Raw genomic sequence first — 16218 nt, 5'->3', positions numbered from 1 at the left:
GAATAAACAGTTGCTCCTTATTTCTCACAATCTATCAGAGACAAAAATCACTTCCTTTTTGAACACAAACACGTGCAACTGACACTATTCACAACTGTTCACTTGAATCATGGTGTTGTGTCTAATGGTAACCAATTACACGCAACTGATGCTGGTTAGAAACTGGTTGGCGACAGTCTTACGCCCCAGTCAAGCAGTATAGTGTCTCAAATAAAAGAGGGGATTTTCTCTATTATTGTTTGTCCCAAATAAGTGGCTGCTCTGATTATCGAATGGCCCAATTAACCGGAATCTGCTGTACTTGCTTTAAGTTTATTCAGCTTTTTCTCCTGTGGTTTAAAAAAAAAATCCTTCTGGAATTTATTTGTGTTGAGAATTTTTTTAGCTGTTCAACAATTTCTGAAGAATACATGGGCGCTGAAACAAAACATGCCTTTTATTCCCCCTAGCGTGAGCTATTCCTTGTGCTTGCCTCTTGTTTCAAAAGGTTATATTTGTGATCTATTCAGCCACACGGCTGCTGTGTAGAGGTGGCCTCAACCAACTGCTTAATACTCAGCAGTATTTGTAGAGTTGGCCCAGTTCCTTGAGCCATTATTGACCACCACATAGATTGCTGCCTTCATCTCTGCCATTACGTGAAAACAGCCAGAGAATCTGAAAGAAAAATCATCATGTTGAAAATCCCGGTGACCAGGATAAGTTGATGAAAATTCCTCCTTCCAGTTGCCTCTTTCCACATTACAGCATGAACAAATTTACAACTAAATATTTTTAAAAATCTTTCTGCCCACACAGAAATACAGAGCTGCGTCGGGCATTTAATCAATTGGTGAATATCTCAAGCTGTGAAGTTGTAATATGAATGCAACCTGAACTAACTTGGTCCATGGAGATATGAACTCTCTATTGCATACAAGTAACTTGCAAATGTCATTTATGACTCACAAAGGAAAAATTTGTGTTTTCTGAAATGCAAACCAGAAGGACAGAGCTGGGTATGAGCCAAAGTCATTGGTGTTTTATAATTAAATGATTGATGCAACAATAAGGTAGTTAAAATTACTGTTATTTTTAAGCATTTAAAATTGCCAGGTAAAGTTGTGTTGGTTTTATTTAAAGCTAGTCTCATTGCAGCTGCACCATGTCTTGCGTGTAAAATGTGGGGAGACATAGCAGTCAGCAAATGTGCCACACCTCTTCAAGTCCTGGCATCACCTGGTGTCAAAATGTGTTGTATGATTCATAGCAGGTTCATTGTTGTGTCTAGTGTAATGCTCTGCTCAAGATTTATACTGCTATGCTGTAGATATTTCATTTTAGCAGTTTCTGCAAAAGCAATGTTCAAAGGTCCAATTTAATGTCAGAGAAATGTATACAATATACATCCTGAAATGCTTTTTCTTTGCAAACATCCTTGAAAACAGAGAAGTGCCACAAAGAATGAATGACAGATAAATGTAAGAACACCAAAGTACCCACCCTCCTGCGTAAGCGGCAGCAAGCAACAATCCCCCCTCCCCCCACCAGTAAAAATAAGCAAGCACCAGCACTGCCACCGAGCACTCAAGCGTGAGCAAGGTAATAGCAAAGACACAGACTTGCAGTTACCCCAAAGACTTCGCGTTTCATCCGGCATTCGACATACCACAGGTTCTCTCTCTCCCTAATAAGGGAGAAAGAGGTGTCTCCATTTTCTCAGCAATGGGGAGACATAACAAACAACTCGCTGGTTTACGATATTAAGAGTCTGCTATGTCGCTTTTTTCAAGTTTTATGCCAGAATATTGCAAAGATCCCGGGTCTTCGGGCACACAGCAGTAAATTTTCTGACTCCCCTGATGACACACCAGTCTCCTGCCGCAACACTGACCCTCAATCCACCCGTCTCCAGAGCCCCAAGATCTTAGGCTTCCAAACACGAGCGAGACTCTCAGGCTGAACCCTTGGCATGCTGAGCAACAGTCAGTCCTGAAACCCTGAGAACGGGTCCCGTTCCCGCAAAGAACCGAAGTCAGTGTGTAACTTCAGGTCAGGGTCTTCAAAAGAACCCTGAAAGGGAAAAATAAAGATATTAAAGATGGAAATAGAGCTGTTTCTGAAGGTGAAAGCAAAGGAGTCGCCATTTAGCACCATCTTAACTAGCAGTGTATCCTGCTGATAGAATGTTTTTGTTTTGGCTAGAGATACTCAATTTAGGAATGTTGTGTCAGCCAATCAGGATGGCAGAATCGGGAGAAAGTTCAAGAGAATGGGACACAGAGAGATTTGTGACGGACAGTAGTCTGGTTCAGAATTTTTTTTGGTGGGAGCTGCGGAGAGGACAGGAGGGAGGAAGGCTGAGCATGTCATGCGAAGGAGCATCCCCATTGCATAAAGTGCTTCGTGCAGATGAATGGCTTCAAGGAGGAAGGGCCAGTACTCCTGAGAGGAAGTCCATTTATTTGAGATGGATTTTGAGCAAAGTTCGGAATGTGTGTGTTTCACGCAGACCATGAGTCCAGCATGTGAGTAAAACGACAACTCCAGGATAAACTCCAACTTTATGTGCTTATTTAGACTGTAATGGACACTTTTTTCTTTTCTTTCTCCTAATAGTTGTTTGATAAAGTTGAAATTTGTAAATATACTTGCTTTATAATTTCATGCGGGGTACGATCTGTTATTTCTTGCCAACCAACAACTGTGTATAGACAGTATTTACACAGAATTTGCTCAAATCGAGTTTTCTTTAATTGGAACATCACAACGTTCCTGTTTGCTTCAGCCCCAAATCATACCAACCCTAGATGTATATTGTTTATGAAAGGTGACCTTCTCACCGCTGAGTTCTATGGCTGTTAGCAGAGCCAGCTAGCTAGCCAAGTTTGCATACAATCCCGGTGAGGGGGTTACGCTTGTTTTCAATGGAGATAAGATACACTAAAACTTTTAGGTTGCAATCTTTAATGTGGGCATTTGCTAACATCTTACTAATATGAATTGTGATTCCAGGCAAAATCATCTGGCTGACAACTCAGTTAAGCAAAAAAGTTTGCTTAAGTAGAAAGTAGTTTTTCTAAACTTTCTATAGATCTGTAGATGACATGCTAATCTAACTACTTACTACCTCATCTAGTTTCTTCAGTTCTGTTGGTTGAGATTTGGTAAAGGTTATGTGTCGGGGCTTTCTAGCTGAAGGTCAGTTCCAAAATATATAGTCTTCATTTGAAGCAAGCAAATGATCACTAAAACATGAGGGCAATAAACAGAGGTGAGTGTGGACAAAAGGTAATGCAGGGCTGATATTTCCATCAGTTTGGTTTCCAGAACAGGGATACAAGCTCAAAATTAGGACCCTGCCATTCATGATAGAGATGACAAAAAGAAATTCTTTCCAAAGATACAATAATTGCAAGGTAATAACATCTAAAAGTAAAACCAGTAATTTCTGTATTACATCACCTCACTTTACATCTCCAATATCCAAATAGACTGCTTTTCCAATATACATGTAAGTGGAAATTTCCTCTTACCTAAACATTGGGAAGGGAGAAACAACTGAATTCATTTCCATCACAGACTCCATTATCTAGCCACCAATTTCATCCACTCCCCAGTAACTGTTTGAAACGGACTGTACAAAATGAAGTCAAGATTGCTTCAAGGGTGAACTGTGGACCACATATCATTGACATTGCTAAGACTGCATGCTTCTACCTGTTTCCACCACTGCCTCAGCTTTTGCGAAACAGCATCTATGCTTTTGTTATCTTTAGGTGTAATGATTCAAATCATTAGTCCGTGCTTGTTTCTTTATCCTCGAGCTTCAGGTCCAAAGCTCTGCTCCCATGCCCTGACTTGTATAAAGTCCCATTTACCTCTATCCTTGTACTTGCTGATTCACTTTGGCTACTACTTCAGCAAACCATGAATATTAAAACTTTTTTACAAATTCCTTTATGTACCTCTCCCTCTCTCTCGTCACTTCCAACCGGAAACTCTCCAGGATATTTGACTGTAAAATTATATTGCCCAGGACCAGTTAGTTATCCATATTGATCGTGCTTTCTGTTGTAAAGGCTTTAACTTTGGAAATCCCTTCCTAAACATATCCTACGTACCCCCCCACACTCCCCAAATCTTACTGTTCAAGCTTTTGGTCATTGACCCTGCTATTTCCCAAGTGATTGCCTTCAGCTTTTGTTTGTTTCATTTGTGCAAAGTGCCTTAAAATGTTTAATGATTTTAAAGGTGCCACAGAAATTGAAATAGCCTGCCTATGTGTATGAAAGTGTCAGGGGGTTCTCAGATAACTGTAAGGCTTGGTGAACTATTTTATGTGCCCTCAAATAATTCATCCGGCCGTGCATTTTTACCAATTTTCACCACATGGATCGAACAGGGACTCGACCATTTGAGGGATATTACCAGATGTTAATCAGTGCAAATTCTGATAACTGGGATGTTGGTTGGGGTATTGGGAGAGACTTTAGAAACTTTGAATATCCGTATCATTTCACTGAAAGACACAACTTTAGTCAGTATAACACTCCATTAGGACTGTGCTGTCAAGTCCTTGAGTTCCTGGAATATGAGTGGACCCTATAGTAATTGTAACTCAGAAGAAAGACAACTAAAACTGACCCAGTGCTAACTGCTTAGAGTCTTGCAACAGTCTGCAAAGAGAAGTGCATAACTTTATGAAATAAGTTCTGGAAGTAGCTGAGAGAAGAAGACAAAATTCATGGAATGTCTTGAACCAAACGGAAGTCTTTTACAACATCATGGTTACTCATTAAGTAACAGATATCAAAAAGCATTGTTGACAAGTAGTGAAAAATGCAAGATACTTTAAATTGGATGAAACTGCATGATGTTTCGCTAAAAGTTTTGATGGAGCAAAGACGGCACCTTGATCTAATGCAGGAGATGAATTCTGTCACATACAGATCATTGTTTTTCTTTGTGTACAGTTTGTTTCTGGAAATGATTTGCAAAGTGAGTTGCAGATACTTGATTAATCTCATTTGGAGAATCTTGTGTTGCTGTGGAACTAATTGTAAATGAGTGAAAGAATGGATAAACATGAGCAGGGTGGGGTACTAATTGGCAATAACGACAGTGACTGCAGTGCTCTAGTTATAATATCTAATAAGATTCATATACTGTAAATGTAGGGCATATTTATTCATGCAAAGTGCTTCTTCATGAAGTGTCAGCTTTGCATTTTGTTCCATTAAACAAATTATCTAAATGTTAATGGGGAATTAATCCCTGATTTTCACAAACAGCCTGGAATAATTAATGTGTTAGGATACACCAGATTAATATATAATCCAGCACAAAAACACATCCGACACCATTTAAAGAACTACATATTTTTAAAAGTAATTTGTGATAATCAATAATCAAGGTGTAAATTATTGTTGTAGTTTTCAGAACACTCACTAAGATCCAGCATACAAAGTGAGTCGTCTTCTCCCTGCCAAGCAGCATCTTCAGTTTAACCATGGTATTTGGTTTTAAACTATGAAACTCTCCAAGTTATTTTATTAAGGAACTATAGAAGCAAGACATTTATCAATAATATTACACATAAAATATTAATATTCATTTACCAATGGGGCAGATGAAATGCTGTTAAAATCGAAAGAAGCTACAGAAAGTTGTAAAATTAGCTCCATCATAGGTGCTAGCCTCCATAGTATCCAAGACACCTTCAAGAAGTGGTGCCTTAGAAGGACGGTGTGCATTATTAAAGGCTCACATCACACAGGACATGCCTCTTCCCATTGTTAAATCTAGGAGGGAGGCACAGAAGCCTGAAGGCACACAGTTAGCAATTCAGGAACAGCTTCTTCCCCTCTGCCATATGATTTCTAAATGGGCATTGAACCCATGAACATTACCTCACTTTTAAAAAAAATCTGCTTTAGCACTACTTATTTTAATTCAACTGTTTAATATACATATATATGCTTACTTGTGATCCTCTATATTTATCATGTATTGCATTGTATTGCTGCTGCTGCTAAGTAACAAATTTCACAACATATGCTGGTGATATTAAACCTGATTCTGAAATCAACTGATGAAGGGTCTTGGCCTGAAACATTGATTGTTTATTCATTTCCATAGATACTGCCTGGCCTGCTGAGTTCCTCCATCATTTTGTGAGATGTGTAGGATACTGGTGAGGCTACCTTGAAGTATTGTGTTCAGTTTTGATCGCCCTGCTATAGGAAAGATGTTATTAAACTGAAAAGAGTGCAGGAAGGATGTACAAGGATGCTGCCAGGATGTGAGCAACTGTGGTTGGACAGGCTAGGACTTTATTTCTCAGAGAATGAGAGACTGTAGGGTGATCTCATAAGAGGTGCATAAAATTACCAGGTGTATAGATAGGGTGAATGTATTTAGGCTTTGGAAATCTAGAGCTTGAAGACAGAAGTCAAGATGAGAGGGAAAAGATTTGAGGGTAACTTCCTCATCTTATACATCTGTACCATGACCTCTCAACTTTCAAACTCAATGCCTTGATTTATGAAGGCCAGTGTATGAAAGCCTTGTTCGCCTGTGAGTCCTCTTTCTACATACCATGTGCTTGTACTCCAAGGGTTTTTTTTTACAATGTTCTCTAAAGCCATACTGCTGACTGTGAAAGCCCTACCTGGATCTCACATTCAAAATGCAACATTCTACACCATCCAATCATTCAGCTAATACAGTCAGCCCTCTTTATCCACGGGGGATTGGTTCCGGAACCCCCCACGGATACCAAAAAACACGGATGCTCAAGTCCCTTATTTAACCTGTCTCAGTGCGGTGGTCTTTAGGACCCAGCGGAGCCCCGGACTTTATTTAACATGTCTCAGTGCGGTGGACATTAGGACCTGGCGGTGCAGCTCTGTTCACGAAAATAATCACGATCACGATTGAAAATTAGGTGGAAGTAATAAAGCGATCGGAAAAAGGTGAAACGCCATTGGTCTTTGGAAAAGCGTTAGGCTACAATCGGTCAACATTCGGAACAATTTTAATGGAACATGTGAAAGGCCCTGCCCCGATGAAAGCTACAATTATTATTAAGCAACGTAGTGGTTTAATTATTGAAATACGTATGTTTCTTAAGTGTCTTCTATGCATAGAAAGGTAAAATATGTACTATATACTAAGAAAAACATTTGACTAACTGACGCTAAATAATATCAGATGTACCTGTTCTGACTTCAAATCCGACTTAAAGACAGACTCAGGAATGGAACTCATTCATAACCCAGGGACTGCCTGTACTTTTAAGTCATTTCTAGATTACTTATAATACCTAATACAATGTAAATGCTATGTAAATAGTTGTTATACTGTATTGTTTAGGGAGTAATGACAAGAAAAAATAGTCTATACATGCTCAAACAACAAGTGCTGGAGAGAGAACTTACGGGTTTTCCAGATCCATGGTTGGTTGAATCCACGCATACGGAATCTATGGATAAGGAGGGCCGACTGTACTGCTCCCATTCTGCCAGTGGGCTGGGGTTTAATTATTTTAATACAGTGACAGTCAATGAGCAACTATTGCTGGTCCTACACAACACATTGGAGTGCACTCAATGGCGGATATGTGATGCAGAATGTTAATAATGAGGACAAGTTTAGTTGTTTCTTCATTCACTTTTGCAGACTATTCAGGTAACTGCATGTCCTTTAGAGGTCAACCAGATTGACCATTGATGGACATTGGAGATTGCCCAATTAGTGTGTACATTTTCTTTGTGCTGCTACCAAGTGTTGTTGAAGGGGCTGAAGAGACAGTCTTCATAGAAAAAGTTAAATAAAACAGCAAGGTAATCAATGACAAAATAAGCAGCGCCCTCTCTACTCCTTGTTAACTTTAATTCGCCCGACTCATGTGTTATGTGCCACACTACTAACTATGTCATATGACTATGTTACGAAATCATGCAAGGTCACATCTTTCAGTTCTTTCAGCTTCTGCTAATGTGCTTTAAGTACCAGAGCTATTTTTTTGTCTCAACCTGTCATTATTCAACCCTGTTAGGTCTCAACACTCTGTGGTTTTATTTCTGTTGGTAAAGTGAGGCCACATTGAGCATTGTGACCCTAGCTTTATGCAATTTTCAATAGCATTGACTGCCCTCCTTGGTTGGTCATTACTTATATTTCTGATGCCTTTGAGATCCCTGGAATAAACATCAATAGCAACTTGCTTCAGAAGGTTAGCTGCAAAATTATTTCTGTGTTTTCCAAGTATTATTCTTTCCAAGATTATCTGAAATGGAAAAGAGGATCGCAGAGCGAGCAATCCCTGTGGAAAGCCTGTGGGGGGGGGGGTGAATCGGGAAGTTAAGATATATTTGGTGGTAGGAGACGTTTGGAGATTGTGGAAGTTGCGGAGGATAATGTGTTCAATGCGGAGGTAGGTACGTACATACAAAAGGGACTCTATCACTGTCAAAGCAGCAGGAAGATGGGGTGAGCACGGATGTTCATGAAATGGAGGAAATGCATGTGAGTCAGGTGTCCTAAATGCTACACCCGCCCATTACACCTCTTCCCTCACCTCTACTCGGTCTAGGTAGTCTTTCCAAGTGAGGCAGCACTTCAGCTGTGAATCTACTGGGGTTACCTGTTCTTCCTGGTGCTCCCAATGCAGCCTTCTCTACATTGGTGAGACCCATTGTAAATTGGGGGACTGCTTTATCTCTTACCTCTGCCACAAGTAGGACTTCCTGGCCAAATGTTTTAATTCCAGTTCCCATTCCTGTTCTGGTATGTCGGTCCATGATCTCTTCTTGTTCCGAGATGAGGCCACCCTCAGAGTGGAGGAGCAACACCTTACATTCTGTCTGAGTAGCCTCCAGCCTGATGCAATGAATATTGATTTCTCCTTCCAGTAAACAAATTTCACCCCCTTTTTTCCTCTATTCCACACTCTGATCTTTTATCTCTGCCTATCACCTCCCTCAGTGCCCCTCATTCTTCCCTTTCTCCTATGGTCCACTCTCCTCTCCTATCAGATTCCTTCTTCTCCAGCCCTTGAACTTTCCCACCCACCTGGCTTCACCTATCACCTTCCAGCTAGCTTCCTTCCCCTCCCCCCACCTTTTTATTCTGGCGTCTTCCCTCTTCCTTCTCAGTCCTTCAGAAGGGTCATCGCCTGAAACTTTGACTGTGTATTCATTTCCATAGATGCTACCTGACTGCTGAGTTCTTCCATTATTTTGTGTGTGTGGATTTGGACTTTCAACATCTGCAGATTTTCTTGTGTTTATCATTTATAATCCAATGCTAGTTGCAATGCATTCGCCGTCTCACAAAGAAGAGAAATTTTGCTCTGTATCTCTGGCCCTTCCAGTTGAGCTGTGGCAGTTTTAGTGTGTAGGTGCTTTTTAAATATTTTGAGGACAAAGAAATGTTCCTGTTGAATGGATGCCAACGTTAGTTCAGATGAGAAATTCTGCCAGCAGTTTGTATTAATGTGGGCTTCCTTTCCGGTCCCGATGAAGGGACTCGGCACAAAATGTCAACTGTTTATTCATTTCCATGGATGCTGCCTGACCTACTGAGTTCCAACAACATTTTGTGTGTGCTTCTTCAGTGCATACCTCTGGATACAAAGTTTTCTGTCAGACTAAATAGAACCATACTTGTTTATGTCCCTGTGTAGCTGATTGACAATCCGTTGGTTCGCTTTGTTTTGTCGTACTACATTTGCACAAGTTCCGGCTTTGACATTTGTTTCATATTCCCAATCTTACATCTAGGCTTGCAAAATCTTTCAGTGTGAATTCTCTCCTTGAAATTTAAATGATTTATTTAACATTTGACCGTTCTGTATTTAAATTGCCTTAATTAATTTCTTTTCTCAGGAGCCGACACACCCTGAAAGTTCGAGAGCACAAAGTGTTGGGTCCATACGTAGATGGCTTGTCACAGCTGGCTGTAACATGTTTTGAGGTAAGTAGTTGGATTGACCTTTCACACTTCTGACCCAAATATTAAACAAATTGCGTTTAAGTTGAAAGAACAACAGCTCTTCCAGAAAAAAAGATAACTTCCATTGATAGTTTATGCTCCTTTAAGTTCATGGTTTTTATGAGAAAACTTCATTTGATTTTTATTATTAAACGTGGTTCTGTACAGTTATCTGGATATGTTGATCAACAACAGCAAAACTCAAAATCATAATGTCTTTTCAGGTATGTTATTTTGTGCATAATTTTTATGAAATAAATTTCTTAACCTTTTGTGTCAATGATGAAGTGTCATCAATAATTGGTTCATTGTTTTAAAAAGATAAACATCTAAGGTTCTTACTTTTGTGCTTAGTAAAGTTGCAGCCTACATTTGAACTGTTGGCACACCTAATTGTGAAACAAACTTACGCCAAGGTATTAGACTTGGTTTAGAAATGCTAATATGTTCATGTAATTTGCTTCAAAGTGATTTTCCACGGGATTCTTGCCAGACCTGGATTAATGCCATTTTGCCTTATTGTAAGCTAATTGTTCTCATTAAATTTTCTCACTCCACTCTTGCTAAGTTAAACACTGTTAATTCATTTATTGATTATTACTTGAGCAAAAATAAACTACAGAACTTTAATGATTAGCGAAACACAATAATGAGATGGCCAGCTGAGGAATGAACTGGTGATACGATGTGGGATCTCTGTGCAATGTCATGCAACTCACCTTCAGTGCATCAGCAAATGATATAATTCATTTCTATCCTCCAGTTTTGTGGATCTTCCAGGCCTTCAATCAGCAATCAAAAGTGCAGCCAGTAATGGTTGTGTAATATCAGTTTAGTGAAAAAGGATCGAGTGCTTTTCCGGCTTTTTCATGAATAAATTCTTCTCAGGCTTCCAGCTGGCTACAGGTATCAATTATAACCATTGTTTCTTCTTTGAAGAAGATGGCAGAGTTTGTCAACGAAACGTCGGTTATAATCGATACCTGTAGCCAGCTGGAAGCCTGAGAAGAGTTTGTTCATCTGTTTAGTGTTTTGTATGCTGTTACAAACAGCAGTTATTGAGAGTTTGAGGAGTTATTATGCCTTGTCTAAAGGACAAATTGGAAATGTTTCTACAAGTTTCTACTGTATTCTGTCCACTTGTGTGGAGGTATAGATGGAAACACATTTATCTTACCTATTGAACAAAAGAATACTTGATGGAAGTGTTTCTAAATTAATTTCGTGACTATTTTTTTATTATTGAATACACCATTCCTCTGTGTATGTTCCTGTGTATTGCTTGAGACGAGGTGTGGTCTTTGCTGCCTTCCCATATCTGTGGTGCAGAAATTTCAAATCCGTGACTATCTCCTGCACTGCTACAGAATTAAGTTCCTCTATTGTTGAGGAGATTATGAAATTCTGAAGTGTTTTTTAGTTGTCTTCTGAAGTTCAACAGACTAGCTATTGTAGGACTGTTGCCATTTGGCTGTTGATTTAAGATTGATCCCCAGCTTGTACAAAAGTCCTGGTCATTTTGCTTTCATACTTTTCAGTTGTCTTCAACCTATAACACTGTTACTTGGTATCTTTCAGTCTTCATTTTCGATTTCTTTTGGATATGCCCTGTTATCTTTTTAAACTGCCTTAATGCCTGATTTTGTTTAATACTCTGAAATATATTGAGACCTTTTACATAAATGGAAATCTGCGGAAAATTGTAAACTTAGCTCCATCGTGGGTGCTAGCCTCCATAGTATCCAAGACATCTTCAAGGAGCAGTGCCTCAGAAAGGCGGCTTACATCATCAGGGATCCCCACCACCCGGAACATGCTCTCTTCTTAGGAAGGAGGTACAGAAGCCTGAAGGCACACGCTCAGTGATTCAGGAAGTGCTTCTTCCCCTCTGCCATCCAACTTCTAAATAGACATTGATACCATGAACACTATCTCACTACATTTTTTAAATTTCTGTCTTGGCACTACTTATTTTCACTATTAAAAATATACTTACTGTAATTCAGTTTTTTCTATAATTATCATGTATTACATTGTACTGCTGCTGCAAAATTAACAAATTTCACAACATTTATCTGATTCTGAGTATCGTTCAGTCAACGGGCTGATGTGATGAGGAAAGCAAAAGGCCCGTAGAGTCAGTTTGAAGGAAGGTTTGGAATGCAAATGGGCATCAAATATGTTTGCTGAATGAAGCAAAATGTACTGTCTCCATTCTTGTAGTTTGATGTTAGAATTACCATCAGTTTAGCGACTTAATGATTTGTGTAAATCCTATATCCATTTTCTCTTTGATATGCAAGGAATGGTGGAGTGGGTTGGTCAGATTGTGACTGGGGTTTAGAAGAACAAGATTCAGAAAGGGCTTGAAGGATTCAATGCTGAGAAACTGTTACCTCTTTGGGGAAATCTGGATCTTTGAGATGGGGGCATTGTTTCAGAATAAAAAGATACTCAATTAAATAGAGATGAGCAGGAAGTTCTTCTCTACACAGGTTGTGAATCTTTGGAGCACGCTGCCGTAAAGTTGTAGAGGTTGAATCCTTGAATTTATCCAAGGCAAGCATTGATAGCTTTTCAGATGACAGAAGGGTTGAGAATTTTGGTGAACGAGTAGGAAAGTGAAATAGTGGCCAAAAAACAATCAGTTACAATCTTATTGAATGTCAGAACAAGTGTGACTGCTTGGGTTTCCTTCAGGTGCTCCAGTTTCCTCCCACAGCACAAAGACACACCAGTTGATATTGTAAGTTGTACCATTGTAAATTGTCCGGTGATTAGGTTGGAATTGAACTGGGGAATTGCTGGGTGTCGCAGCTCAAAGGGCCGGGAGGCCACATTCTGCACTGCATCTCAATAAATAAAGAGAATACATAGGCTATTTTTCATCCTAATTTTACAGTGCTTGCTGAATGCAAATTCAAGACTTGTGTTTGCTTAAACCACATTTTGATCTGAAGGAGGTATTTGATTTAATATAGATTAGTATAGCATATAATCCTGTACTAATGGAAATTATTTCCCTTACCAAGGGGAGGAAAATATTTTGTCAGGGTATCCAAATAATGTCTGCAGTGTGTCTCTTCAGCATGTTTTATTGTACTGTTCCAAACTATCAAGGCATTTTATTGATGATGTTTTGCAGGATATTGAATCCTTGATGTCAGAAGGAAACAAATCACGAACCGTTGCGGCTACCAACATGAATGAAGAAAGCAGTCGCTCTCATGCTGTCTTCAACATTATTTTAACTCAGACCCTGTATGACCTACAAAGTGGTGTAAGTTAGTGTCTATTTCCATTTAGACGAGAAATCACGCCAATTGATATGACTGCATGGATACCTGTAATTTCCTGTTGGCATTTGTTACAACATTACTTCCTTTTTAGACTTCTGGTGAGAAAGTGAGTAAGCTGAGCCTCGTGGATCTGGCTGGGAGTGAGAGAGTATCCAAGACTGGAGCTGCAGGCGAACGTTTGAAGGAGGGCAGTAATATTAACAAGTGAGAGAACAATGTCAATTGAATATAAATGAATAAGAGTAACTTTTTTATAGGTTTGTGCGACTTGAAATAAGTCAGAAGCACTCATAATGTCAATTTTCAAACAGATGCCTGTTTGTGTTAACACTTTTTGTCTCAGTTGATAACACATTTGTTGTCTCATAGGGCAGTGGATTCCAGCTCGCTTGAGAATGTAACCATATAATCTTGGTTGACATTTGAATACAGACCTGATTGAGTGCTAATTTCAGTGCTGTTGCCTTTGGGGTCAAACATTATACCAAGCTCTGACTGCCTTTCCAAGTGGATATAACTAATCCCTTTGATACTTGTGAAGAAAAGGAAGAAATTCTCCTATTATTTTCCTGATTATTTTGCTCTCGGCCATTGTTACAAAACTGATTACTCAGACATTCATTTTATGGGGCTTTTCCTTGTGTAAGCTAGCTGTCATGTTTTCCCAAAAGTTATTTGCAAATGGTTCTCCAACCTACCAAGAAATAAAACAAATACTGAGCTTTGCAATTGAGTTTTATTTCGTTGGATTCAAGTTCAATTAGTAATTTCATTGAATAAATTAAAAAAATTTAATTACAGGAACGCCAGTGAAGGGATAAATTTTAAATTGCCCAAGAATCAGAGGAGAATAAATAGTTGTTAGACTGTTCATTGGACACAGAGTTTTGATTTTTAAAATAGTTTTCCAAATGAAAACTTCATGTAATTTGTTAAATTTATTTAATGTTTAACAGAATTATAAGTTTCACAGATATGAATTTTGCTGTCTTTTCTTCTCAGATCCCTTACAACTCTGGGGTTGGTTATTTCTGCTTTAGCTGATCAAGTGGGAGGAAAGGGCAAAAACAAGTTTGTGCCTTACAGAGATTCAGTACTCACCTGGCTTCTCAAGGTATCAATATGAATGGAGAGTATCTATCGAAGGAACTGTATATGGTGAAAAGACAACTGCATATTGCACGCCAATATCAAAAACCGCCTGATATATAAAAATAATTACTTGGGAAATGGGCTTGCATGCAACTTGAGCAACAATCTGATCAGCATGTTAGGCAGCATCTGTGGGAGAGGGGAAAGGAAATTGATTTTTGCTTCATATTCCAACATGTACACTCTCGTGTCTCCATTACATGCAACTTTGTCTTATTGGATAATAATGATCTTGTTCTTGGCTCAACTATGATAAAGTTATGTTATAAGCCTCCCAACAGCCAGCAGGACAGGTATGTGAGCAGATTGTGGAAAGATGTAGTGCAGCAGGGTTATTGTGGTGGGTGATTTAAACCCCCGATATTGATGGGGACTCCTTTAGTGGTGGCGGCTTAGATAGAGCAGAATTTGTTAGCAGCATCCAGGAGGGTTTCCTGAAACAGTATGTAGTCAGTGCAGGATTGAGTCGTACTCGATCCAACGAATAAGCCTAGCCAGTTGAGCAAAATTTCACTGGGAGAGCATTGTAGGAACAGGGACCATAATTCTATAAGTTTTAAGATTTTTATGGATAATAAAAGATTTGTCCCTGGGTGTGATTGCTAAATTGGGTGAAGGCTAATGACAAAAATTGGAGAAGGTAGATTGGGAGAGTGTTTGAGGCTAAACCCACATCATATATGGGAGTCATTTAAATACTATTTGTTTGGAGTCCCAAAGGCTGTATGTTTCTATGAGGCGAAGGATGCCAAGAGATTTTGGGACTTTTGGATGACAAGATATTGCAAATTTAGTCGAAAAGAAAAATGAAGCTCTAGGAAGCATAGGCCCATGGGAAATTTAAAGGAAGCAGGAAAGAACTTAGAACAAGGAATTAGGAGGGCTAAAGGGGTCCATGAACTGTCCTTGACAAACAGGATTATTTGTAGAATCCTTCAGCATTGTCTGCATGCATTAGGAGCAAGAGGGTAGCAGAGAAAAGGTGAGATCAATTCAAGGATGAAGGAAGGCATTTATGCGTGGAGCCAGAGGAACTTGGTGAGGTCCCTAATGAGTACTCTGATTCAGTATTTACCAAGGTGGGTGTCAAAAAATATTAAGGTGGGTAAGCCCCCAGTCTCTGGTATCTATCCTGATTATTGAAAGAGGTAAGGGAGGAGATTTCTTGGATCTCAACAAGAGTTCTGTATCCTGTAGTTACAAATAAGATGGTAGAAATCTAGAGTATGGCCAGTGTTGTTCCTTTGTTCAAGAAAAATGGGGGACAAACAAGGAAATTATGGCCTGTTGAGCCTTGCATCACTGGTTGGGAAAATTTTGGAAAAGTTTCTTGGGGACAAGGTTTACTTGCTTTTGGAAAAAACATGGAATTATCAGACATAGTCAGCATGGCTTTGCATCCAACAAATTTGTTTGAGTTTTGGAAGCAATGACAAAGATGTTTCAGGGTCGGGGCAGTCAACATTGTCTGCATGAACTTTAACAAAGCTTTTGACAAGTCCTTCATGGTATGGTAGTCCAGAAAATTAAACTACATGGGATCCAGTTGAGCTTGTAAAATAGATACCAAATTGGATTAGTCAGAGAAGACAGAGTGTAATTGTGTGTCTTTCTGACTGGAGGTCAGTACTGGCACCTCTGTTATTTGTAATATGTATTAATGATTTGAAAGAAAATGTAGCTTCTCTGAGTGGTAAGTTTGCAGATGACACAAATTTTGGTGAAGTTCCAGAATGTGAGTGAGGAAGCTAGTCAAAATATACAGCAAGGCATAGGTCAGCTGCAAATT

General features: G+C 39.2%; 1 protein-coding gene across 5 annotated transcripts in view; it reads left to right on the top strand.

Moving 5' to 3' along the window:
- Positions 1-16218, top strand: part of kif13a (kinesin family member 13A) — a 235687-nt gene that overhangs the window by 112610 nt on the left and 106859 nt on the right. For all 5 annotated transcript variants that reach the window (XR_012095681.1, XM_073024008.1, XM_073024006.1 and 2 more), the window contains exons 7-10: positions 9873-9960; positions 13124-13258; positions 13369-13481; positions 14280-14391. Coding sequence is in view for 4 of the 5 variants with exons in the window: in XM_073024008.1 (XP_072880109.1) it covers positions 9873-9960; positions 13124-13258; positions 13369-13481; positions 14280-14391 (448 nt within the window). In the remaining variant the exon portion in view is untranslated. The remainder of the gene's footprint in view (positions 1-9872; positions 9961-13123; positions 13259-13368; positions 13482-14279; positions 14392-16218) is intronic.

This window comes from Hemitrygon akajei, chromosome 20 (assembly GCF_048418815.1).
Source record: "Hemitrygon akajei chromosome 20, sHemAka1.3, whole genome shotgun sequence".
Lineage (NCBI taxonomy): Eukaryota > Metazoa > Chordata > Chondrichthyes > Myliobatiformes > Dasyatidae > Hemitrygon > Hemitrygon akajei.
This window is presented reverse-complemented; position numbering and strand designations above follow the sequence as displayed.